A 25,254-nucleotide genomic window follows, 5' to 3' on the forward strand; every position below is an offset into this window, starting at 1 on the left:
GAGTAACTCTAAATTAGGTCCAAGCTGGTCATTAGCTGAGTCAACCTTGTCCAAACTGTTAGCCCACATTGGACCAGAAACAAACCAGCTTGTCATGTAAGTTTAAGGCAGTCATGCTGGATTTTGGAACATAGACCAGTTTGGGCATCTAGAAACTAGCCACCATGTTCCAACAGCTACAGCTATCAGCTGGACTTTCCAACAGAGGATCAACACACATTCGGCTGGTCTCTCTGTTTCTCACTGAATAAACAGAAGAAAGCTGTTTCACAGCATTGGTAAAAGAAAAACAGCTGTCACTAAGCCTTTGAAATAATAAAATTCTGTGAGCTGTTTCAAGCTCACCTTATAGGGAGAACCGCTGTGGTGTAAACACCATTACTGCCCAGAACTTCATAATATGACTATAAAGTTCATTCCAGGAATAGTTTTGTGTTATTCTGTCTGTTAATTGCATGCTCTGCTTTCCTGAACTGAACTTACTGCATCTTTAACGGAATCATTTAGTCAAGCATTAAAATCATGTCAGCCTTTTTTGTGTTCATCGTATGGAAAGAAACAGCGTGAACATTCTTTGAAACATCTCCTTTTGCGTTTTACAGATGAAATAAAGTCACACGGTTTTAGTAGACATGAGTGTGAATAACTAATGACAGAATTTCAGTTTCAGGGTAAACTTATTTCTTCAAGGTGGTGTTTATACCCACAATTTACTTTCCTTAATTTCATTTAAACACAGAATACTCTAGTGCCATAGTGCCAGGCTCCAGCTGTTCCTACAGTAACATGGCACACACAGTGCGTCATGATTCATACCACACCTAAGTGTGGCCTCTCCCCTCACGTATGTGAGAAATAACCCGCTGTGTCGGCTTCCTGGACAGTAGATAGCCACCCTCTCAGCTTCGGTTGCAGAATTTGAGAGTAAACACACTGTGACATTATCATGGCAGCGATAGATATTATTAGCTAGAGATACAGCTCTTATAGTATTTCAAATTGCCAAATATAATGTTAATTACCTAAAGCTGAACAGATTCAATAATGTAGCATATGTAGTTATTTAAATGGTTCACACAAAAATGAAAAAATGAAAAAAAAAAAATAATAAAGCATGCGCAACTGCAAATGAGATTTAAGAGCTACCGCAGAGTATGTTTTTCAGTGAACTACAAATTTAATTTTGGCCTGTTACTCCTGAAATCAAATCACTTATTAAGGGCTACTTGTCATTTTTGGAGCTTGAAAGTGTGGTTACTATAAATTTACACTGTATGGAAAAGAGCAGCATTAGTATTCTTCAAACTGTCTTCTTTTGTGTTCTATAGAAGAAAGAACCTCATACAGGTTTGGAATGACATTATGACATTCTTTTTTAGGTGAAGAATTTTTTCATAGCAGTCTCCACTTTCTCTCTTTTTCAGGTGAAAGTAGATACTTCTTCATAAACTGTATGTGTGCACGTGAGCATATTGCAGAGACAGAGACACCATATGCAGAGAGCAGCAAAGTTGTGCCTCTTGTGATAACGGGTTTCCCGCTGGTGGGTGGAGAATAGTTCTTTGATAACATCCCCCCTGCACTGGCCTGATACAGAGAGAGAGAGAGAGAGAAAGAGTGAAAACCACCATTACCACTCTTTCTGACACCTGTTAGATTCTCTTCTTCACTCAGTTCTTTTGCCAGATATTTATTGTGTCATTTTGTATATTTCACAACTGACGCCTAGCATTGTTACAGTACACTAACCCTGACTACACTAACTACAAATAGTAGGTGAAATTAATTTGGTCCAGTGCTTTTCAATGGCCTAGATATTTGGAGCCAACTAGAGCAGAAGCATTGGATTGTCTCAAGAAGTTCACTGCTAATGTTTAGCAAGGCTTTTTCCCTCTAATTATCTGACTGTGAGACGAAACACGCAAGCAAATATCTGATCACGTAGCACGTGACGAAGTATGAAAATTTGTGAAGGGTGCTCTTCACATTCTTTAACCCCAAGGGGTTGCCCAGCCCCCTGTTTAGGGTGATAAGACTACACATGAGCAACATGCATTACAAAGATAGAACTATCTTAGCGGCTAACCTTCACCCGCCATTCCACAGTAGCACGCGCAAATACACACCCTCATTAAGAGTGACGGTTAGAGGACATGTGCTGAAAATGGCGGCCTATGGAATCTTGAGGGTGTACAGAAACATTCTATAAGGAAAACAGGTATATATTTATTAATTGTATTATTTATTTATTACTTATAGACAGGGACAAGCAGAGAGGCAGGTAATTATAGGAGGATGGGAAACTGTGTGAGTCAGTTTTTGGCTTAAGCACCACCACAAATTTGCACATGTCCTCTGTAGAGTCTTAAATTGTCATCTACTTTCATAAATGATTCTACTAGTCATGCTTTTCACGTATATTTGTGTGAATTTGAGACCACTTGTGAACATTTTGTGTTTTTCTAATTCTTTTTTATTACAAGTTATATTATCTAAATAAATCTTAGTGAAAATTAGAATTTTCTTAATTAATTTAATTTAATGAGTAAATTGAATAATTTCTCATCTCTCTTTTCCCCCCTTTTTTAATAGCAGCAGCTCTTGAGCTGAAATGAACAATAAACCTGATGATCATGTTATCCAGTACAATTTAAAAATCTCCCAAAGAGCATCTTGTGCTTCAGTGTAAACAAGAATGCAGAATCTTTTATTTCTTATTTTGAAATTTTCAAAATTCTAAAACTTTTTAATTAAATTTTTCAATTATAGTTACTGTGTGTTCCCCACTGTACAGTGGTGGCCAAAATTATTAGAACACTACAATTTTCACCAGCTAAAAATGGTTTTAAGTCAGTTATTTCTATCTTTTTCTGTAGTGTGTCAGTAGGACACATTTCCAAACATTCATTTTGCCATTAATTGTAATAATCCAGTGAGATTTTTGTTTGCGCAAAGACCTACCTGCAAAGCTACCTGGAAAAACTATGCACAAGTGTATCAAATGTAGGGCAAAAACTGCTTTAAACGCAAAGGATGGTCACACCAAATGTTGATTTAATTTAGTTAATAGAAGTTAATTGATAAATCTATTTATGACATTATTTATGACAACATCCACATTTTACAGCATTTTTACAACAGTACTGTAGCTTTTCAGGTAGGTTTCTTGATGTATCTTGGAGACGTTGCCACAGTTCTTCTGGATTCTCTGGAGTCTCAGTTTGTTCTGTTTCTTCATGTCATTCCAGACAGACTGTAAGATGATGAGATCAGATCTCTGTGTGGAGAACTGGCTGTTGTCAGACTCCTTGTGCAAACAAAAATCTCACTGGATTAGTATAATTAATGGCAAAATTAACGTTTAGAAATGTAAACTGATATTTCCTACTGACACACTACAGCAAAAGATAGAAATAACTGACTTAAACCATTTTTTTAGCTGGTGAAAAAACTAGTGTTCTAATAATTTTGGCCACCACTGTATATAAATAGGCTTATAAAATCATGGTACGTGAGACACATTAAGGGGCTGTTCACACAGATCACATTTTTGCATTCTTGTACTTCATTGTTTTTCTATTTAAACATGTGCTAGACGATTATGTTGGACCATTGCGACTGCGTCTTTTCCAGTTTCTTGCACATGACAGCATTTTACAATTACAATTTTAAACTTCTCAAGTTAAAAAAAAAGGTGCCTCAGGACCTCAGGTTGTCTTTTTTTCTCCATTCCACTGCACATGTTTTGCATTTTTTGTGTGAACAGTCCCTTAGGTTCAAGTACCTAATATACTGAGGTGCAAACAGAAATTTCAAAATGTATAATGGTCACTTCAGTGCAAAATCTGAAAAAGATAAATGTGCACTTAAACTCCTCCTCCATCTCTTTCACCTTTCAGATCATCCATCTCTGGCATTCCGCTGTCTTGTCTTCGTGTGGCACGCTGAGGTGTTTGGTCCCTCTCATTCCTCTTCATCTCGATGGCAACTATGACCTCCACCACAGACTTTGACAATGCTGAAATCACTCAGCAGTACAGCCGCATCAACACCCGCTTCGAACTGTCTGACGAAGAGCTCGACAACGACAACAGCTCGGCCAGACTGTTTGAGCGCTCACGCATTAAAGCGCTTGCAGGTGAGTCATCTCAAGTGACATAAAACTGAGCACATGTTGCTTTGGCTTAGATATACAGAGCCCACAAATGTGCAAATACATATACAGACGTACAGGCAGCTGAACCCTATCCTCTCCTGCCCCCCTTGACCAGCCAGGATCATTTGCACATACCCAGCATGCCTCGGTATGACTGAGCTGGACAGCTGCCCTGCCCGTCTGTGCCCATAGCTTAGATCTCCGGGATGCTTGCAGGAGCTTGTAATTTTTGGCACACCTGTGGGGTCTGCTACTCTCAGAGACAGCAAGTTTTAAATAGCAATTTCATGACCAGACTTACAAGACCCTTTCCAGAGACTGGGTAATCCACATAGGACAGTTATGAAAAGTGTATGAGTGACAGTACACTATCGTACATTTTTTTTCCAGAAGAAAACGTGAGTGGTGCTTCACGATGCTGTGTGGTTGATCAGGTGTTTTCCGAGTGGTTTCTGAGGCATTGTTAGGAGGTTGCTTATTGGCCCAAGTCAAAGCCTCACGGAAAGACCTCTTTGACTGCATTAACAGAGTATCCAATTTTTGCATCCAATTTCTCCTTTTGCAAATTGTATCAATAATATCTACTGTAACAGAATATTGCTTTATAGCTGTGCATATCTACACTAATTACTTCTAGAGATGTGAGATGTCATGGTTTTGATGGTCATTTTAGATAAAGGAGCAAGTACAGTATGCACTTTTCCCCACAAAACATTACAAAAGGAAGGACAAGCAGTTTGGAGAATGGGATGGATTAAAAAACAAGGCATGAATCAATATACAAGTGTGAACTGAATGTAAAGTTTTCTGACAATTAAAGAGATACAGTAGTTCACCCAAAAATGACATTTTGTTGTTAATTTACGCAACCTCAGACCATCCAAGATTTCTCTTCAGTAGAACAGTAAAGAAGATTTATTGCTGAAACCATGGTCCTTGGTGATTCGTTAACTTGTAAATCTGTGCTGCTCGAGCCTTGAACTGTTTCAGATGGTTCAGTCCGAATTGGTGAACTGGTTCAAATAGTTCACCAAAAAGAACCGGTTAAAAAGAATGATTCATTCGCAAACAGTACATCTCTCTTGACCATTTGCCTGAGGCTATGGATTACAGGTAATGTTGTAAAAAATGTTCAGTTTCTTTCACAGAACAATTGTTTCACTTCATATATTGTCAGGAGCCACATGTTTTCATTTTGTTGTTGCCTGATATACCTTTTTTGATTCTCAAAGTGACAGTAGTCTTTGACTTGCATTTTATAATTCAGCTAAAAATCTTCTTTACTGTTCGACTAAAGAAAAAAGTACCTACATCTATATCTTGGATAGCCTGAGGGTGAGTAAATTAACAAAGTTTCATTTTTGGGTGAACTATTCTTTTAATTGCATGACAATTGCAATTAAATGAAAATGTACTATAGTTTAAATTTTTATTAAATGCAGTTAGCTGAAATGTAAGGTGTTTTTTTTTTCTCCACTCAGGTAGGATTGAAATATATCTTTATATTTTCATAATTACTTTGAAACATGGTTATATTATCTTTGGTTAAAGTGTACTGGTGAACCAAAATATACTGTAATGTTATATAAATTAAAACTTTTATGTCATGCATTTAATTTTGTGAGAATAATATTGTTTTTTTATTTTAAGGCTAGAGGTCTTTCTGTTTTGAAATGCATTAGCAATGGTGTACTCAAACTCGGCCTGCTTCTTTAAGCCAAGTGTATGTTGCTGAGCCAGGGGGAGTGTGATGTGTTCTGTCGGTGCGTCTGTGCTTTGCTCTTCCTGTAATGCAATTAGAGAGAGTTAAAAAGTGAGGGAGGGCGAGCTAGAGAGAGAGAAGTGGTTCCCATTCTTCACCGTTGATTTACGGCTTCTGAACAGACACGCATCCCTCTGAGTATACTAAGTACACTTTGAGTACACAGTCATTAATACATTTGTAGTTTGTATTTACATTAGGGCCTAAACTGCTTATGCATGCACTTACAGTCTGTTACAGTCACATTGTATTTGTAACAAATCAAAACACATACATAAACACATGCACAGCCATTTGATGAAATTTTAGATGAGTGTGTGTGTTGTGGGGCGGACAGGAATGGAGGCATATTATATGCATGGCTGGGGTGCTGGAGAACTACTCCATGTGCTGCCGGGGAGAGGCACAACAGCATCACTGCTAAGTGAAGAGTGAGTGAGGGCGGGAAGAAGAAAGAGAGGGAGAGAGAGAGGGAGGGAAGGAGGGAGGGAAGGAGGGAGGGCGGGCAAGAGGAAGAAGGAGAAGATAACAGGACTCGAGACAGAAGGAGGAAAGAAGGTGTCCTGTTTGTCTTGCTCTTTCCCGGCCTTGCGTGTTGATTTAGCGTGGTGAGGATGAGCAGCCCCTGTTTGTGTCGTGCGGTGCCCGTGAGCCAGACCCGGCTGAGGGAGGTCAAACTCAGTTTGAAGACCAGCAGAGAGACTATCGCGATCCGCCCTACCCCAGTCGCCCGAGAAGTCAGCAGCCGGCAATATACCACGGTAAAAGAAGTCCCGACCCGGACCAATGCACCAGGCAGTCGGAGCAGGAGCACCCCGCCGGTTTACAGGGCCCAGAGCAGAGGGGGCAAAACTAAAAGTCCCCACATTCACGAACCCGAGCACCTGCCGGAGAGGAACGGAACTTTACTGGGCATCACACCTAAAGTAGCGCCCATGACTCTTACTTCAGCCTCCTCAACCTCATCATCCTCTTCCGTCTGCACCCCGAGGGGCCATCGGCCCTCGCCTCCACGATCCTCACCATCTTGCCCCCTTTCCCCATCCCGGAGTATGAGACGAGCACGCTGGCTGAGCTACAGTGCTTCCAACATCTTTAATAACTCCATCCTGGATGGGCGGTTCAGACAACTGCAAGGTAGTATCCTGCTGGAGTTTTTTTCCCCCTCCCATCCTCAGAGAGGGGGCAGTCTTTCCTGGCATACCCTCCACCCTGCCACAGGGGAGTTAAGTAGAGATCCAGAATGGGAAGGGCGTTAAGGTGGCATGCTAGATTGTTTTCTGTGGGGTGCTGTGGGAACCGGTTTGTCTTTTTATGTGCAGTATTTATTAATTTCATTATTTATGCTGTATATACGCCCCAATTGCTCACTGTGTTCCCTCTAAATATTTAATGGCAAACTCATAAAAAGGCCATTCAGTGGAAAAAATACTTCTTGCCTCCCACCACATCACTCTTTTCCTTGCTGAATTACAAAGCAGACCATCTACTTCTTGTCTTCAGCTATTCTTACCTCTAACAGGAAAATGTATTTTTCTCTGATTTGGGGTATTCAGCATCGAGGTCTCCTACCTCACTTATTCTCTCCTGGCATCTCTGTTTATTTTTAGAGAGAAGTTGACTGTCACTGTTAATTTGCGTAAAACTGAGCTTCCTCTTTCTCTCTGATGAGAGTGTTTTTTAATGCTGTGGAACAGAAAGAGCATAGTTCATAGTTATTTTTTTCTAGAACTATCTCAAACATTTACATGTACAGTATGAATAGAAGGGATTAAACCTTGGTAGTGTAAAGACAAATAGACAGACTAGTTTGCATACTACTTTTCTACTGCTCTAGTTAATGGTGTTTAGCAGTCATTACTACTACTAATGCTCATTCTTAGGGTTATGGCTTTTATGGAAACCCGTTTTACAATAAAAAGAAAAAAAAGGTAATTGTGAGGTAAAGTTTAAAATAAGAAATATAGTAACACTGTGAGATATGAAGTCACACTGTAAGAGCTAAAGTCGCAATTGTGAAATATAGTTACAGTTGGCGACTATAAAGTTGCAATCATGAGAAATATAGTTGCAAGTACCTAAGACATGAGGTCTATCTAAAACTGAGCAGTTTTGTTCTGATGGACCATAAAATGGGTGAAAAATCATAAATATTTATATTGAAAGAGGGACTCAAGCCATATCGAACAAGAACATCATAAAGATCATCCAAACCACCTCCATCATGGCTTTAGGTGATACATGGGAAAGCAGTTTGCATTGCATCTAAATCTATTGCTTTGTGTGTGTCCTTCTGTCACAAAGCTCTCTGTTACTTGTGACTTTGTGTTGGTAAGGACCTAAACGTGTAGGTCCAGAGCCCAAACAATGACTTGGGTATGAGAATTTAGTGAGACTGCAGGTCACATCCAGTGGAGTGTTTTGTACAGGGAAAATCCATCAATATGAATATTTCACAGACCTTTCATGTGAGCTGGAGAGAATATCAGAGATCACCAGGACCTTGGTGAAACAAATTCTATTTAGACTCACTGCTGTTCTAATGGAGAGAGAGAGAATCATTTAGTAGAGGTTAGACTACAGTCCTGCTGTACAAAGTGTGGACAGGAAGAGGAATCATTTGGCAGTAGTTTGATCATGAAATATGTAATGTTGCCAAGCTTAGCTCTCTTATTATGCTTTAGCACATCTGGAGCTTTCCTAACTCTGGCAAGAACATGGTAAATTGCACTTTAAAAAGTGAAACGGTGCAGTTGTTGCTTTATAGAGCTTCCCCTACCTGACCTGACCCTAAAAATTACTTCTTTTTTTTGTGTGTGTGTGTGTAATCCAATAAGTCAAGGTTTGCCTGGTTAGCATGGTCTCTTAACTCTGGGTGGTAGATGCTATACTTGCACCATCTGGACACAAAACAAACAAACAAAGTCCATTGACAGCTGATCAAACTTGACATTTATTTATGTATATATTTATTTATTTATTTAATCATTCATTCATTCACAAGCAACATGTATTTATATTTCATTGTATTGCAGTAGATGTTTTACCTTTCATGATTACAAGATGAAGGGCTTATTGGGACTGATTGCACTGTTGTCACTGTTGTTGTGACAACATTTTCCTTTGGCTCCAGGGTAATTAGCCACATGACATTTACGGCTCAAGAGATTGCCTAAAACATTTTGCAAACATTTTATAACAAAACTTGAATTTAGGTTGATTCATTCATTAAAAAATTATATTTTTGACTTTTTATTTAGATGTTATCACATAAAATACATGTTTGAAGTTACCAGAAAATCAAGAACTTCTTTTTTTATGTGCCAACATAAAGAAACAATTATTGCCTTTTGAATAAAGGTGCATGGAAACATTAACCTTAACATAAATAATATGAAACTTGAAGGATTTTTTATGACATTTCAAACTTAAATGTTTATGGCAAAATGAAAGCTATTTTGTCTCTCTACAGCAGTGGTCTCAAACTCAATTCCTGGAGGGCCACAGCTCTGCAGAGTTTAGCTCCAACCAGCTCCAAATTACACCTGCTTGCAAGTTTCTAGTAATCCTGAAGACCTTGATTAGCTGGATCAGGTGTGTTTGATTAAGGTTGGAGCTAAGCTGTGCAGAGCTGTGGCCCTCCAGGAATTGAATTTGAGACCAATGCACTACAGCAATGGTTCTCAAACCTGTCCTGGAGTACCCCCAGCCCTCATCTATCACACCTGATTCAACTCATCAGCTCATTAGTGGAGACTGCACGACCTGAAGTGGGTGTGTCAGATATAGGGAGACATACAAGGAGAGGAGAGGTTTGACAACCACTGTTCTACAGAATACATATGTGCTGCCAAAGAATGTGCTTTTAACCCAACATTGTTCTAATCGAGTAATTTTTATTTTTAAAGCCACAATCCATTTGAAAATCCATGCCTTTTAAACAGCTTTAAAAAATTTGTATTTTCATGTCTGTTGTACAGAACTAACATTTGGTATAAAACTCTGAAGGATTGTTCCTGCACATGCTCAAAAATAGTTCAGACATCATGCATTACACATTTGAATGTTCATTATTTTTTCATTGTTTTGTGATCCAGATGGAGGAGACATGCTTTCATGTTGTAGTTTTTCCATTCAGAGAATAAACTTCTGGGTAATTTAACAGTGTTGTAGTCAAGATCAGTTCATTCTAATCCAAGTCCAGACCAAGACCTGAGAAGGTTGAGTCTGATTCAAGGCTGAGACAAGAAGAGGATCAAGTCTTAGAAGGTTTAGCTGTAGTTTATGCATAAATGGGAAGGTAATGTTTTTAGATTGGCTTAAAAGAATGCATCCATTCTCCACCCACTTCACATTCTAATGTTTTATAACGTCTTTTTTAAACTCCTCTGTCACTCACTCTGTTTTTTTTCTACCTCTCTTTTTGTCATTTCCATCCCTCGATCTTTCCAGTTTCCTGCAGCCATAGGATCTGAATCATTTATAAAACGCATCATTAAGAATGCACAATTTTGTTCTTTTTGTGGTAGAAACTTAAATAAACATGGTGCTGCAGAAGATTTGCTCAGGAAAAACATATGGACAATACACTTTAAAGAATACACATACATGTAGATTAATCACTATATGACTGTGACAATATAAGCTGTCTTTTTGGATTTTCAAAGAGGGCTTTTTGGGTTTGCGGGTAAGATGTAAAAAAATATGGCTTTAGGGCATTTGTGCAATTCACACCTATGTTTATCTATTTTACTACATAATGCATTCCATATATGTCTATGCCATTAATATTTTATGCATTGTAACATTATTTTCAGTACAATGGAGCACACTGACAATTAAGAAAATCTACAGTAATGGTATTTTTCAAAACATTTGAACATTATTGCACAATTCGGAGTATACATCATGACAGTATTTATTGTACTGAATTTAATTTAAGCTGATATGAAAATGGAAATGCCTAATTGCCATTATATTGTCACTGTGAAAAAAATGTTCCTACAAATAGGCCTTTTTATTTATTCAAAATATTATTTCTTATTTTGATTCTGATATATTACTGAGATTCATTTAATTATTTTAAATTCTGTTTAAATCCACTTCATTTTCCCTGCAAATAAAACAGCAGATGTAAAACTACTATGCCACATCAGAGTAGCTGAATGTTTTTCCCTTGCTGTCAAAACTAGATGAGCGAGAGGCTGTCCAGAAGAAGACCTTCACAAAATGGGTGAATTCAATATTGGCCAGAGTTAGCAGCCGAATCTCAGATCTCTATCTAGACCTTCGGGATGGGAGAATGCTCATCAAACTACTGGAGGTTCTGTCAGGGGAGAGACTGGTAAGTGTAACATGTTTAATGTGTAACAGTGTCAGGCCTTGATTTGTCCACATCACAGCACAGCACAAGAATAAATTGTCATTTACTGAAGTCATTCCATTAATATCTTTGACTCTCCATCTTTTTCCACCATTCAGCCCAAGCCAACCAAGGGCCGAATGCGCATTCACTGTCTGGAGAATGTGGACAAAGCTCTACAGTTTCTAAAGGAACAGAGGGTGCACTTAGAGAACATGGGCTCACATGATATTGTAGATGGGAACCACCGGCTCATCCTAGGGCTTATCTGGACCATCATTCTTCGCTTCCAGGTCAGCCCATTATTCTTCTATACTTTTTTGACCACTCTATTGATTCTGTGCCTCTTAAGTATAATTTAAACCAAACAATAAGGAATAAGGAAAGTTTAGATGTTAAAAACTAAAACAAAACATTTCTCATGCTATAAAACACAGAACAATCCAGACTATCTGATATTACAGTAGACCTACAGCAGAGATTTTGTATTGTGTCTTTGGCTGATAAAAAAAAGCTAACATTTGTTTGGCTGATTGGAAAAGCTTATATTTATTTTTAAATCTCTCATTTTGATAGCAGGATATTTTTAGCCCAGCTACTTCAAACAATGTAGTCTGCTACATAATTCAGACCTTTAAAAATGAAAGGAAAAAACTGGAACGGGAATTGTTGACTGCTCTTTATTCTGCCTGCTACCCACAGCGATGTGCAAAGTATTGAGATATAAAAAGTCAGAATCTAAATAAAGTAACAATGCCTCTGCATATCCAAGAATGGATGCAGTACATACAGTAGCTCTTTTAATTAATGTGAGATTTATAGTACATGAAATGTCAACCGATATGAGAATTTACTGCTTTTAAATGCTTCAAATCAAAAGGAATGTCTAGTTGATAGAAAAACAATAAGAGTGACAGAAAGAGGTATGCATATAGTTTAAATGCACATGTGAGATTTATTTCAGTTTTTGTTCATTCTTTTCTCATACAGATTCAAGACATTATTGTAGAGACAGGACAAGCTGACCAGACAGGCCGGCAAGAGACCCGCTCGGCCAAAGATGCATTGCTCCTCTGGTGCCAGATGAAGACTGCAGGGTAGGACAACAGTTGTCATACTTCAGTAGTAACGAAACTGACAGCAAATCCTCTATTTTTATGAGAAATCTGTGGTTTCAGATTTGTCTGATGTAGTTTGTCTCTGCAGGTACCCCAATGTAAATATCACCAATTTCACCACAAGCTGGAAAGATGGCATGGCTTTCAACGCTCTCATTCACAAACACAGGTGATAAATGTATTTAAAGAAATAATAAAGACAAAATGTAAATATTAAAACAAAAGATAGCTTGTGGAGATATTGTTTAGTAGTTAGGAGACATGCATTGATACACTGAGCACATGTGCTCATATGGACAACAATTGTGTCTTCTAGGCACCACTAAGATTAAATGGAGAGAAACTCTAGACCAAACTGTGTTGGGATTTGCCAATATACCAATATCTGCAATCAAAAGTTTGAGATTTTAATATGAACATTCATCCTCCAAGATCATGTTATTCATTTTACAATTAATAAAAAGTTCACACTTAAATTAAACCTCCTGAGCAACCACTGAGAAATGAAATGGATTCTGTTCCTCTTCATACTATCATATCAATAAAAAAATAGATATAAACCAAATAACCTCTTCATTTCACTCCATCAGGCCAGATCTGGTGGACTATGGCAATCTACAGAGGTCTAATCCCGCTCACAACCTTCAGCAGGCCTTTAATGTAGCTGAAAAAAAGCTTGGTGTCACCAAGCTCCTGGACCCAGAAGGCAAGTAACACCTGTTGACTATTAAGCCAAACATATAATAATAATTATCCTCCCATTATAGAGAAAACATCATTATGTTGTATTGTTTGCAGATGTATTCACTGAGAACCCAGATGAAAAGTCCATAATCACATACGTTGTTGCATTTTACCACTACTTCTCCAAGATGAAAGCTCTGGCAGTTGAGGGCAAGCGAGTTGGCAAGGTGCAAAATTTGAGCCAGTCCGCACCCATGTGAATTTTATGTGTTTAATGCAAGAGGAGATTTGCATTGATCTATATTCATATTCTACAGGTGCTAGATCAGGCCATTGAAACAGAGAAGATGATTGAGAAGTATGAGACACTGTCATCAGACCTGCTAGCATGGATTGAGCAGACCATTAATGTGCTGAACAACCGCAAGCTTGCTAACTCCCTTACAGGCGTCCAACAGCAACTTCAGGCTTTCAACTCTTATCGTACCGTGGAGAAACCACCAAAGTAATTCAGGCTATTTATGAACAAATGTCTCTTTTTTTTTTTTTTTGTAGTAAACAACCAACTGCTAAACAACCAACTTTTTAATTCTAACTCTTCAGATTCCAGGAGAAAGGCAACTTGGAAGTACTGCTGTTTACCATCCAGAGCAGAATGAGGGCCAACAATCAGAGAGTCTACACACCGAAAGAGGGTGCACTGGTGTCTGATATCAACAAGGTAAGATGCTAAGGTTAATGCTGCATTGATTTAAACTCAGGAAGTATGAATTTCCAACCTCCAGTTAGGGAATGTGCAATATAATGCCACTTGAAGTCAAACTTTGAACATGACCTAATAACTGAACCTAAATCTGCAAAAAAGTCTTTGCCTTTTGATCTTCTAAACTTTGAACAATAGAATATGGTGGTTATCTGGTGAGATCAAGTAGAAATATCCCATATCTGACTTTAAATGGGGGGCACAATAAGCACAGTTACATCAATAAATTCATGAGAAACATTATTATGAACCACACCAGTTAGTCCCAACCACGTTGTGTAAATTTTCTGTAGGACAGTGACAAAGGTTGAACATAATTGTAAATCCAGTGGTCTGAGAGGCTCTGAGCTGTTTGAGTGTGTGCCTGTGTCCTTAGGCATGGGAGCGGTTGGAGAAGGCAGAACATGACCGTGAGCGGGTCCTAAGAGATGAACTCATTAGGCAGGAGAAGTTGGAGCAGATGGCTCGTCGCTTTGACAGGAAGGCAGCTATGAGAGAGACCTGGCTTCAAGAGAATCAGAGACTGGTTACACAGGTAACTCACAATCCACAGCCTAAATCTAAAAGATGAAAGGTGCAGAAAGCCTTTATTTATTTAGATACCCATTATTTCATGGTTGCCAACACCTGAAGATTGAAATGAATGATAATCATTATTTTGCTTTCTACTTTAAAGGACAACTTTGGCTATGACTTACCAGCAGTGGAGGCAGCTAAGAAGAAACATGATGCAATAGAGACAGACATTGCTGCATATGAAGAACGCGTTCAGGCACTGGTGGCCCTGTCTAAAGAACTGGAAGCAGAACGATACCATGATGCTAAACGCATTGATGCTAGAAAAGACAATATCTTGAGGCTGTGGGACTACCTGCAGGAACTCCTGAAAGCTCGCAGAGGTCGTCTAGACAAGAACCTTACCCTTCAGAGAATCTTCCAGGAGATGCTCCACATCATCAGCTGGATGGATGAAATGAAAGTAGGAAGGACCAATTTGTAAATTGTGTGCTTGATTTATATGCTTTGCTTGAATATTATGGTTGCATTGTAACTCATCTAATTGAAGCAAAACCACATGATCAATCTTCTTATGTGACATTTTTTCTTCAGAGCCGACTCTTGTCCCCAGACTTTGGAAAACACTTATTGGAAGTGGAAGACTTGTTGCAGAAACATTCATTGCTAGAAGCTGATATAGCAGTGCAGGCAGAAAGAGTTCGATCAGCCAATGCAGCTGCTCTTAAATTTGCCAATGGTGACAGTGAGTACAGTTGAATCCTTATGTAATAGATGTGAAGCACACTCTGTAGTCTTTGTTGCAATTGTGACATTGTTATTTTACTTTTCTACTCTTAATTTTCTAGGTTATAAACCATGTGACCCACAAGTGATCCGTGATCGGGTACAACACTTGGACCTGTGCTACCAGGAGTTGTGTGCTCTGGCAGCTCAGAGGAAAGGCCGACTTGAGCAGTCGCGACGACTTTGGAACTTTTTATGGGAAATTGCAGAGTTGGAGAGCTGGATTCGGGAAAAGGAGCACATCTTCTCCTCTCTTGACTATGGTAAGGACCTGACCAGTGTGCTGATACTGCAGAGCAAACACAGCGTCTTTGAGGATGAGCTTGCTGCCAGACAGGACAACTTGAAGCAGGTGATGGATGAGGGAGAGAGCATGATTCAGGCCAAGCACTTGGGTTCCCCCAAAGTGCAGCAGCGCATGGATGATGTGCAAAATCAGTGGCAGCAGCTGGAGGAACTGGCTGCCTTCCGTAAACAGAATCTGCAAGACACCCAACGCTTCTTCCAGTTTCAGGGTGATGCTGATGACCTCAAAGCCTGGCTGGTTGATGCTATGCGGCAGATGAGCAGTGACGACGTTGGGCATGATGAGTACACAACGCAGCGACTGCTCAAGAAACACCGTGACTTGAGAGATGAGGCCGCTAAGAACGGAGCCACCATTGACACTCTATCTAAACAGGCCAATGCACTTCCTGAGGAATTAAGGAACACACCAGACATCCAGGGGCGTCTGAACGATATCCGGGATATGTATATTGAGCTTTTGACCCTTTCAGACCTGAGGCAGAAGAAGCTAGATGACACCATGGCTCTTTACACAATCTTCAGTGAGACAGATGCTTGTGAGCTCTGGATGGGCCAGAAGGAGACCTGGCTGGTTGGGCTGGAGACACCAGATAATTTGGAAGATCTAGAAGTTGTACAAAACAGGTATTGCTATTGGTTTTATGAACCCAGAGACAGCACTGTAAGTGTGTTTCATAAACTGGGAAACTATTCCAATTTATGCCACTTTTATAACATGTTCTGTTTGTTTGCAGGCTAAGCATCCTTGCTCAGGAAATGGGTAATATGCAGGCTCGTGTTGATAACGTCAATAAAGCAGCCAAACAACTTGAAGACAGCAGACATCCACAAACAAAACAAGTGAAAGACTGTCAAACTCGTCTCAATAGAAGGTAAGAGTTATAATCCTGGATGTGAAAACCAGTTCTAATGAAAAATACTTTATTAATCTGTAATGTTCCCTTTTATATCTTCTCATAGATGGGAAGCTTTTAAAGCAATGGTAGAGGATAAGAAACACAAAGTAGATTCAGCCCTCAGCCTACATAACTATGATCTTGAATGTGATGAGACGGAATCATGGATAAAAGAGAAGACAAGGGTCATTGAGTCAACACAGGACCTTGGGAATGACCTAGCTGCAGTCATTACCATTCAGAGAAAGCTCTTTGGCATGGAAAGAGACCTTGCTGCCATCCAAGATAAGTTGGATTTCCTGCGTAATGAGGCCCAGAAGCTTGTGAAGGACCACCCAGAACATGCTTCTGACATACTTGCAAGACAGGAAGACTTGGATGCAGCATGGGACAACTTGAAATGCACCCTGAAAAACCGTGAAGACTCTCTTGGGGAGGTCAGCAAGCTGCAGACATTCCTACAGGACATGGATGATTTTCAAGCCTGGCTGTTCAAGACACAGAAGGCTGTTGCATCTGAAGATATGCCTGATGGTTTACCAGAGGCTGAGCATTTCCTGAGTCTCCATGATGCTGTGAGGGGCGATATGGATGGCCATGAAGAAGACTACCACCGTGTGAGGGACACAGGAGCAGCTGTCATTCAGGGCCAAGAAGATGATCCTCAGTACCAGCAGCTGGAGCAGAGGCTGGACGGTCTTGATAAGGGATGGGATGAGCTTCACAAAATGTGGGACAGCCGCAAGAGCTTCCTAGATCAGGGTCTCGGCTTCCAACAGTTCATGAGGGATGCCAAGCAGGCTGAGGCCATCTTAAATAACCAGGTATACATACATACAGTTTTCATCTGATTAACTTTGTAATGAAAACAGACATTTTGGGAAGCCCAAACCTTGCCAATATTGCTACCTGCTTAATATTCTTTGCCAATAACCTTCAATTGCAGCTCCATAATATTGTTTCTCCCTTTTAATTTGCTATGTCTCTTTCTGTGTCTTTTTCCTGTACTTTTTAAAAGGAATACACTCTAGCCCACATAGACAAGCCTGACACCCTGGATGGAGCAGAGAAGGCCCTGAAGAAACATGAGGACTTTGTTACCACCATGGATGCTAATGAGGAGAAGATACTCAGCACACTGCAGACTGGTCAGAGGCTGGTGGACAGTGGAAACCTTTACTCAGAAAGGGTCAAAGACAAGATGGGCTCTATTGAAGATAGGTCTGTTTTTAAATATTATTTCACCTATTTTACATGTAAGGTCAGACATGCAGTGGGGCAAAAAATATTTAGTCAGCCACCAATTGTGCAAGTTCTCCCACTTAAAAAGATGAGAGAGGCCTGTAATTTTCATCATAGGTATACCTCAACTATGAGAGACAAAATGAGAAAAAAAAATCCAGAAAATCACATTGTAGGATTTTTAAAGAATTTATTTGCAAATTATGGTGGAAAATAAGTATTTGGTCAATAACAAAATTTCATCTCAATACTTTGTTATATACCCTTTGTTGGCAATGACAGAGGTCAAACGTTTTCTGTAAGTCTTCACAAGGTTTTCACACACTGTTGCTGGTATTTTGGCCCATTCCTCCATGCAGATCTCCTCTAGAACAGTAATGTTTTGGGGCTGTCGCTGGGAAACACGGCCTCCAAAGATTTTCGATGGGGTTGAGATCTGGAGACTGGCTAGGCCACTCCAGGACCTTGAAATGCTTCTTACGAAGCCACTCCTTCGTTGCCCGGGCGGTGTGTTTGGGATCATTGTCATGCTGAAAGACCCAGCCACATTTCATCTTCAATGCCCTTGCTGATGGAAGGAGGTTTTCACTCACGATACATGTCCCCATTCATTCTTTCGTTTACACGGATCAGTCGCCCTGGTCCCTTTGCAGAAAAGCATGATGTTTCCACCCCCATGCTTCACAGTAGGTATGGTGTTCTTTGGATGCAACTCAGCATTCTTTCTCCTCCAAACACGACAAGTTGAGTTTTTACCAAAAAGTTCTATTTTGATTTCATCTGACCATATGATCATCCAAATGCTCTCTAGCAAACTTCAGATGGGCCCGGACATGTACTGGCTTAAGCAGGGGGACACGTCTGGCACTGCAGTGTGTTACTGATGGTAGCCTTTGTTACTTTGGTCTCAGCTCTCTGCAGGTCATTCACTAGGTCCCCCCGTGTGGTTCTGGGATTTTTGCTCACAGTTCTTGTGATCATTTTGACCCCACGGGGTGAGATCTTGCGTGGAGCCCCAGATCGAGGGAGATTATCAGTGGTCTTGTATGTCTTCCATTTTCTAATAATTGCTCCCACAGTTGATTTCTTCACACCAAGCTGCTTACCTATTGCAGATTAAGTCTTCCCAGCCTGGTGCAGGTCTACAATTTTGTTTCTGGTGTGCTTTGACAGCTCTTTGGTCTTGGCCATGGTGGAGTTTGGAGTTGGACTGTTTGAGGTTGTGGACAGGTGTCTTTTATACTGATAACGAGTTCAAACAGATGCCATTAATACAGGTAAGAAGTGGAGGACAGAGGAGCCTCTTAAAGAAGAAATTACAGGTCTGTGAGAGCCAGAAATCTTGCTTGTTTGTATGTGACCAAATACTTATTTTACCGAGGAATGTACCAATTAATTCTTTAAAAATCCTACAATGTGATTTTCTGGATTTTTTTTCCTCATTTTGTCTCTCATAGTTGAGGTATACCTATGATGAAAATTACAGGCCTCTCTCATCTTTTTAAGTGGGAGAACTTGCACAATTGGTGGCTGACTAAATACTTTTTTGCCCCACTGTACAACATAATTTACATATAACATTCCTATTTGACCTAGCATATGAACTATCCACTAAATAAACTTTCAATCCAAATTCCATGCTTAATTAGACAGTAAAAGTTCAATAGGCTCCAGCATCCCACTCGACCCTACATAAGAAAAGTTAATGCAAAAGTTAATCATTTTGCCTATTTCTTATATTCTGGACCAGTAAATAAAATGGAATGACAAGAACATTTACATAAAATAATTGACTGTTGTCAATCCACAATGTCAGTGTAATTCAGAAAGCAATCATAGGTTTCGCCTCAAAGTTCATGTTAATGCACTCATGCATTTGTGCTTTCTTTGTGCTGAATGGGCAGTGAGTGAGAGAAGAATTATACTGTAAAGGAGTGGCCTGCATTTCCCCTATTAGCCCAGGCAGTCTGTAGTTCCTTAAGATGGGCGCCTGCCCTGATGGGTATTGATCTCTTTGTGAAAGTATACCTAATCCATCGGCTTATGTTGCTTTTTTTAAGTGTTCTCTCTGCAGTGAGAAAATGGAGGAGTAAAGAAAAGCCATTTCAATGTCAGCCAGTATTCACATTTAACCATATAAAGCTCTTACACCACTTTGCACTAGAGACCAACCATAACCCATGTATTTATGTATATATGTCTTCAGGTACAACAAGAATCGAGACAAAGCCAAGGAAGTCTCAGGGAAACTGAAGGATAACAGGGAACTTCAGCACTTCCTTCAAAACACCCAGGATGTGAGTAATGCTTTACTCAAAATTTTCATATGCAAGATCTCACAGATTTGCTTCTAATGTAAAGTTCTGTGTGACCTTTTCTCACATTCAATGTACATTTACTTCTCTTTTTTAGCTTACACTATGGATAAATGAGAAAATGCTGACTGCACAGGATACATCATATGATGAGGCTCGTAACCTCCATAGCAAGTGGCAAAAACACCAGGCCTTCATGGCAGAACTAGCATCCAACAAGGATTGGCTACATAATATTGATAAGGTATATAGCAATTTTATATGTACTTTAATAAAGCACAGCAGTTGGGTTTCCGAAGTAAAAAAAAAGAAAAAAAAAAGAAAAACCATCCACTTTTCACACGGGAAACATTTTTACAATAACTTTTAATCATTTAAAGACAGACCTACCTTGAGCTCTAATTTGTTATTAAACAATATAAGATTCTGTTGAAGCCCTATTATCAATGTGTTGAAATGATTGAAAAAATGTATATGTACTTTGAACCATGCTCATATTAGGAGGGACAGGAATTGATGGAATCCAAGCCTGAGTTTGAGCCCATTGTCACCGATCGTCTTGCTAAGCTTCATGAATTATGGGATGAGCTGGAGAGCACCACACAGGAGAAGGCTCGGCTACTTTTTGATGCAAACCGTTCTGAGCTGTTTGATCAGAGCCTTGCTGACGTGAAGAAATGGTTGGCAAAATTGCAGCAGCAGCTCCAGGGTGATGTGGACGAAGAAGTTAAGGATCTTACTAGTGCCAACATCTTACTGAAGAAACATCAGGTGTGACATTAAACTTATTACCTTTTCATTGTTTTGTGTCTACTACAATTCAGTATAGTACCTCACGTGAAGCCAACTATGGTCTGTGCTTTGTCTTTCCATATTTGGTGGTAATTTATAGAATACTGCTTAAATTTGCCCTATTCTCCCCTAGATGACAGAGAATCAAGTTCGGGATCGTGCACGGGAGCTTGAAGAACTCCAAGAAGCTGTACAGCAGCATGCTTCACTTAGAGAGGACCAACCTGAGCTTGAAATTGAGCAGCAGACACTTCAGAGGGACTTCCAGAAGCTCCTCACACCTCTCGCCCAACGCAGGGGCAAGCTGGAGGCCGCTAAGGCAGTGCACCAGTTCTTCAGAGATCTTGCAGATGAGATAGTATGTGGATGTCTAGCATTAAAGCTTCTCAGAATGCATCATTAGTTTTTGTTGGTCTTTCTTACTAAAGAATTCTTACATAAAATTTTGGATTTGCTCTCCTCAGCTCTGGGTTAACGAGAGGTTACCAATGGCAATGTCAGAAGAACATGGCAACAATCTTCAGACTGTCCAACTTCTGCTCAAGAAGAACCAAGTGAGTTTTTAATTTTTTTCACTTACATCCAAAAATCATTCCTAATTATTCAGTTTGGTAGAACACAACATGACTTCACAACATGCTCTTTCTACATCTATGGTCTATTTGAAGTCATTTCTATTATGTTTACCATGTGATCATACCTCCTTTCATATACATCAGCCACCCCTTTAATATAATCCTTTCATTTCCTGCACAGTCTCTTCAAAAAGAGATTGATGGACACCAGCCACGCATTGATGAAGTGTTAGAGCGTGGTCGGCGAATGGTGGCAGCAGCAGAGGGTAGTCCAGAAGAAGAACACATGTCTGAGGAGATGAAGAAGCTTCATGATGTGTGGGCAAAGCTGCAGGATGAGATGGCCAAACGGAGAGCACGGCTCTATGTCTCTAATGAGGCCCAGCAGTATTACAATGATGCAGATGAGGCCGAGGCCTGGATAGGGGAACAAGAACTTTACATGATTGCTGATGAGAAGGCCAAGGTAGAGTGTACAGAAGAACAGTATTGTTGTTTTATGCTGTTTGTCTTAAAAAAAAATCTTCAAAATGCCAAGTTATGTCAACTCTGTGCTGGCTCCAAAATTTGTGTGCAATGAAAAGCCATAATAAAATAAACTGTCTCTGACAATTAATCTCTCTGGGTTATAGGATGAACAGAGTGCTATGATCATGCTGAAGCGACACCTGCTTCTGAAGCAGGTAGTGGATGACTATGCATACTCCATCCAGCAGCTGGCAGACCGTGCCCAGAAGATGCTGGCTGAAGAGCACCCAGATGGGTATATTGGACTAATTGCATGTTCTTACACAATGTATTGTATATTGAGATAAGTGGCCCAAACTGAACTGAATCTTGAGGCACCTCAATGTAGGTTAAAAACACTCCATAACATAGATTAAACGTTATTTGTCTGTATGTGAAGTGAGGCCATCATCCGGAGACAAGGACAAGTTGACAAGCAGTATGCTGGGCTGAAGGAGCTGGCAGAGGACCGCAAAAAGAAGCTGGACCACACATATCATCATTTCTTGCTTAGTCGTGAAGTGGAGGATCTTGAGCATTGGATTGCAGAGCGTGATGTGGTGGCCTCTTCACAAGAGATGGGCCAAGACCTTGACCATGTGACGGTAAATAGGAACTTGCCCCCAGACAAAGCACAATTACTGTCTCTCACTCAAAAGCATGTCTTGACATGTGCAATACACAACTTTGCATATTCAGTCATACTTATATTTTAGGTAAATATAATTACAATCAATATTTTCCTGATTCCATCAATATTTTAGATTCTGCGAGATAAGTTCAGGGAGTTTGCACGGGAGACAGGGACAGTGGGTCAAGAACGTGTAGACACTGTGAACCGGATCATAGATGATCTGATCGAAGCAGGCCACAGTGAGGCAGCAACCCTAGCAGAGTGGAAGGATGGAGTCAATGAGAGTTGGGCAGATTTGCTGGAGCTCATCGACACTCGTGCCCAGCTCCTTACATCCTCATATGACCTGCTTAAGTAAGTACAAAATAATTAAATAGATTAAATGTCACTAAAGAGTGCAGTGCGTTTATAAGATCACATTATTCCTACTGACTCGCTGTATCTCACATAAAAACAAGCCTATGGTGGAACAAGATTCTAATTATTTAACAAAATCTTCACTGGTGTGAAGTGTTGTAAGAGGTACAGAATTAGACTGGAAAATTATCTAAAATATTCAGTGAATTTGGTCAGGTATTTTTACGATGGGAAGGAGCTGGTCGCTCAGATTGAGGAGAAGAAGAACGAGCTTCCTGAGGATCTGGGAGACGACTTCAGTAAAGCAGAGTCCTTCCACCGAATGCATGCTGCATTTGAAAGGGCCATCAGCTCCCTTGGCAAACAGGCAAGGAAAACACATTACAGGAACAAGTGGTTGTCATAATAAGTTTCATGTTTTCATCTCTGGCTTGTACGTATTTATCTCAAAAAGTTAGGGGTTTTTCATATCTCTTTCCTTGCAGGTGAAACAGTTCCAGGAGACCGCAACTAGACTGTATGCCCAGTATGCAGGAGATCAGGCCACTGCTATTCAAGCAACTGAAAAAGAAGTTGCGGAGGCCTGGAATGGTCTGCTGGCTGCTTGTGCAGGCAGGAGGAAGCAGCTGGAGGATACTGCGGACAAATTCCGCTTCTTCACCATGGTGAGAGACCTGCTGGCTTGGATGGAAAGCATCATTCAGCAGATAGAGACACAGGAAAAGCCACGGTATGAAAATGCATCATTGTAATCATCACAGTAGAGATGTCCATGTTCCTTTTTGTGATGAAATTTGTTTCTTGTTGTCCAATGAAGAGATGTGTCCTCAGTGGAGCTCCTGATTAAGTATCACCAAGGGATCCGTGCTGAAATTGAGACACGTGGGCCAAAGTTTAATCAGTGTATGGAGATGGGCAGGGCCCTCCTGGAACGCAAGCATAAGGACTCTGCAGAGGTAATCAGACATGGAAGGTAGCAGGTGAAGCCACAACAAAGTATCTGGAAAGGCATCCATTTTCATGTAAACTTCTTGTGCTTACAGATTAAAGAGAAGCTGATGCAACTGGTAGAGAAGAGGAAAGAGATGATGCTCAAATGGGATGAAAGATGGGAATGGCTTAGACTTTGTAAGTCCACAAATGTCAACAAGCACACATGAAAAGACACACAAATATACACAACACTGCATATTACAGCTGCTTATAAATATATCTCCTTCTAGTGTTGGAGGTATGTCAGTTTGCCAGGGATGCATCTGTGGCAGAGGCCTGGCTGATTGCCCAGGAGCCATACGTGGTCAGCAGGGATCTGGGTGAGACAGTGGATGAGGTCGAAAAACTGCTCAAGAGACATGAAGCCTTCGAGAAATCCACTGCTACATGGGAAGAGCGTTTCTCAGCACTGGAACGTCTTACAACAGTATGTGTGTTTTAAAACAGGTCCTTGAAAGTTTGTGAATCTGATTAAAAATTTTCAAGGCCCTGGAAAGTTTTTTAAAATAAACAAACATAGATACAGGTCCTTGAAAATTCCATATTATTCCCTCCAGTCCGCTAATGTGCTATTTCACCAACACTTTGTGACCTATGCATACTAGCTTGCTTGATTTACGTTGCACATTTATACGTTACGTTAAGTGTTTCCCACGTGAGGTACTTTGTGTTGTTCGTTGCCATGACGTTCACATGCTCACAAAACTACTAAAATGGTACCTCAACGTTTCACAGACACACCGTGAAATGCTGCAAAAATAGGCTGAAACGTGATACCTGGAAAATGCAAGTTTCAAGATATTTGGCTCACCAAAGAAGATTACAAAGAATGGCTTGCCAGAGATCCAAAGGATGTATTGTTGAATTGCTTTGCTTGCTAAGATAATGAAAAGCCATTCATATATCTTAAAACTTCTGGTTACATGAGCCTAAGCTCTTTTCAATAAAATCCATGCAAAAGTTAGTATCAGATCATTTTAGAATACAGTATAGTATGTACAAAGCATTATTCAGTTTTATGCAAAACAGAAATACGACAAATAGAATATTTGGCCAAAAATATATGCAAAAAAAAAAAAAAAGAAGCTTTTTTGCATAGTTGTGTTTGACACATGAAAGCTGTAACAAAGTATCTTACAAGGTGACGCGATGTAACCTTTGCTCTCACTTGAAATGTGTCCCCACATTAAGTCCTTGAATTTGAGGGTATTGGACCTGGAACGTCCTTGAAAGGTCCTTGAATTTGAAGTTAACCAAGGTGTGGGAACCCTGTTTAAACTTTGACATATTAAACTCATTAATGATACCTCAAATTATGTGAATTGTTTGCAGTGACAGGCACCACTCACTGACTATTAATAATCTGTTGTAGTTGGAGCTGTTGGAAATTCGGAAACAACAACAGGACATAGAACAATACAGACAAGAGGTGGAAAAAGACAGCAGGTACATATACAATCTGGGTCACACTGCTCTACCCTAACGCC

The 25,254-nt window shown here is 40.0% G+C and overlaps 1 protein-coding gene across 3 annotated transcripts in view; it reads left to right on the forward strand.

The window, feature by feature from the left end:
* Window positions 1-25,254, forward strand: part of sptb (spectrin, beta, erythrocytic) — a 30,065-nt gene that overhangs the window by 1,008 nt on the left and 3,803 nt on the right. Inside the window, exons 1-32 of one of the 3 annotated variants that reach the window (XM_058750085.1) lie at window positions 2,099-2,218; window positions 3,900-4,138; window positions 11,111-11,262; window positions 11,400-11,573; window positions 12,271-12,377; window positions 12,487-12,567; window positions 12,989-13,104; window positions 13,197-13,309; window positions 13,400-13,587; window positions 13,686-13,803; window positions 14,222-14,380; window positions 14,522-14,824; window positions 14,956-15,106; window positions 15,210-16,080; window positions 16,191-16,328; window positions 16,417-17,176; window positions 17,371-17,573; window positions 19,801-19,891; window positions 20,007-20,153; window positions 20,411-20,680; window positions 20,835-21,059; window positions 21,166-21,255; window positions 21,458-21,742; window positions 21,909-22,039; window positions 22,184-22,388; window positions 22,548-22,771; window positions 22,991-23,141; window positions 23,260-23,504; window positions 23,592-23,730; window positions 23,818-23,902; window positions 23,998-24,194; window positions 25,140-25,213. In XM_058750085.1, the coding sequence (XP_058606068.1) occupies window positions 3,982-4,138; window positions 11,111-11,262; window positions 11,400-11,573; window positions 12,271-12,377; window positions 12,487-12,567; window positions 12,989-13,104; window positions 13,197-13,309; window positions 13,400-13,587; window positions 13,686-13,803; window positions 14,222-14,380; window positions 14,522-14,824; window positions 14,956-15,106; window positions 15,210-16,080; window positions 16,191-16,328; window positions 16,417-17,176; window positions 17,371-17,573; window positions 19,801-19,891; window positions 20,007-20,153; window positions 20,411-20,680; window positions 20,835-21,059; window positions 21,166-21,255; window positions 21,458-21,742; window positions 21,909-22,039; window positions 22,184-22,388; window positions 22,548-22,771; window positions 22,991-23,141; window positions 23,260-23,504; window positions 23,592-23,730; window positions 23,818-23,902; window positions 23,998-24,194; window positions 25,140-25,213 (6,350 nt within the window). In that variant the 5' untranslated portion in view covers window positions 2,099-2,218; window positions 3,900-3,981. Of the gene's footprint in view, window positions 1-2,098; window positions 2,219-3,899; window positions 4,139-6,517; window positions 7,056-11,110; window positions 11,263-11,399; window positions 11,574-12,270; window positions 12,378-12,486; window positions 12,568-12,988; window positions 13,105-13,196; window positions 13,310-13,399; window positions 13,588-13,685; window positions 13,804-14,221; window positions 14,381-14,521; window positions 14,825-14,955; window positions 15,107-15,209; window positions 16,081-16,190; window positions 16,329-16,416; window positions 17,177-17,370; window positions 17,574-19,800; window positions 19,892-20,006; window positions 20,154-20,410; window positions 20,681-20,834; window positions 21,060-21,165; window positions 21,256-21,457; window positions 21,743-21,908; window positions 22,040-22,183; window positions 22,389-22,547; window positions 22,772-22,990; window positions 23,142-23,259; window positions 23,505-23,591; window positions 23,731-23,817; window positions 23,903-23,997; window positions 24,195-25,139; window positions 25,214-25,254 lie in introns of those variants that run through there. The other 2 variants (XM_058750083.1, XM_058750086.1) reach the window with 2 other exon arrangements.

This window comes from Onychostoma macrolepis, chromosome 17 (genome assembly GCF_012432095.1).
Source record: "Onychostoma macrolepis isolate SWU-2019 chromosome 17, ASM1243209v1, whole genome shotgun sequence".
Classification (NCBI taxonomy): Eukaryota; Metazoa; Chordata; class Actinopteri; order Cypriniformes; family Cyprinidae; genus Onychostoma; species Onychostoma macrolepis.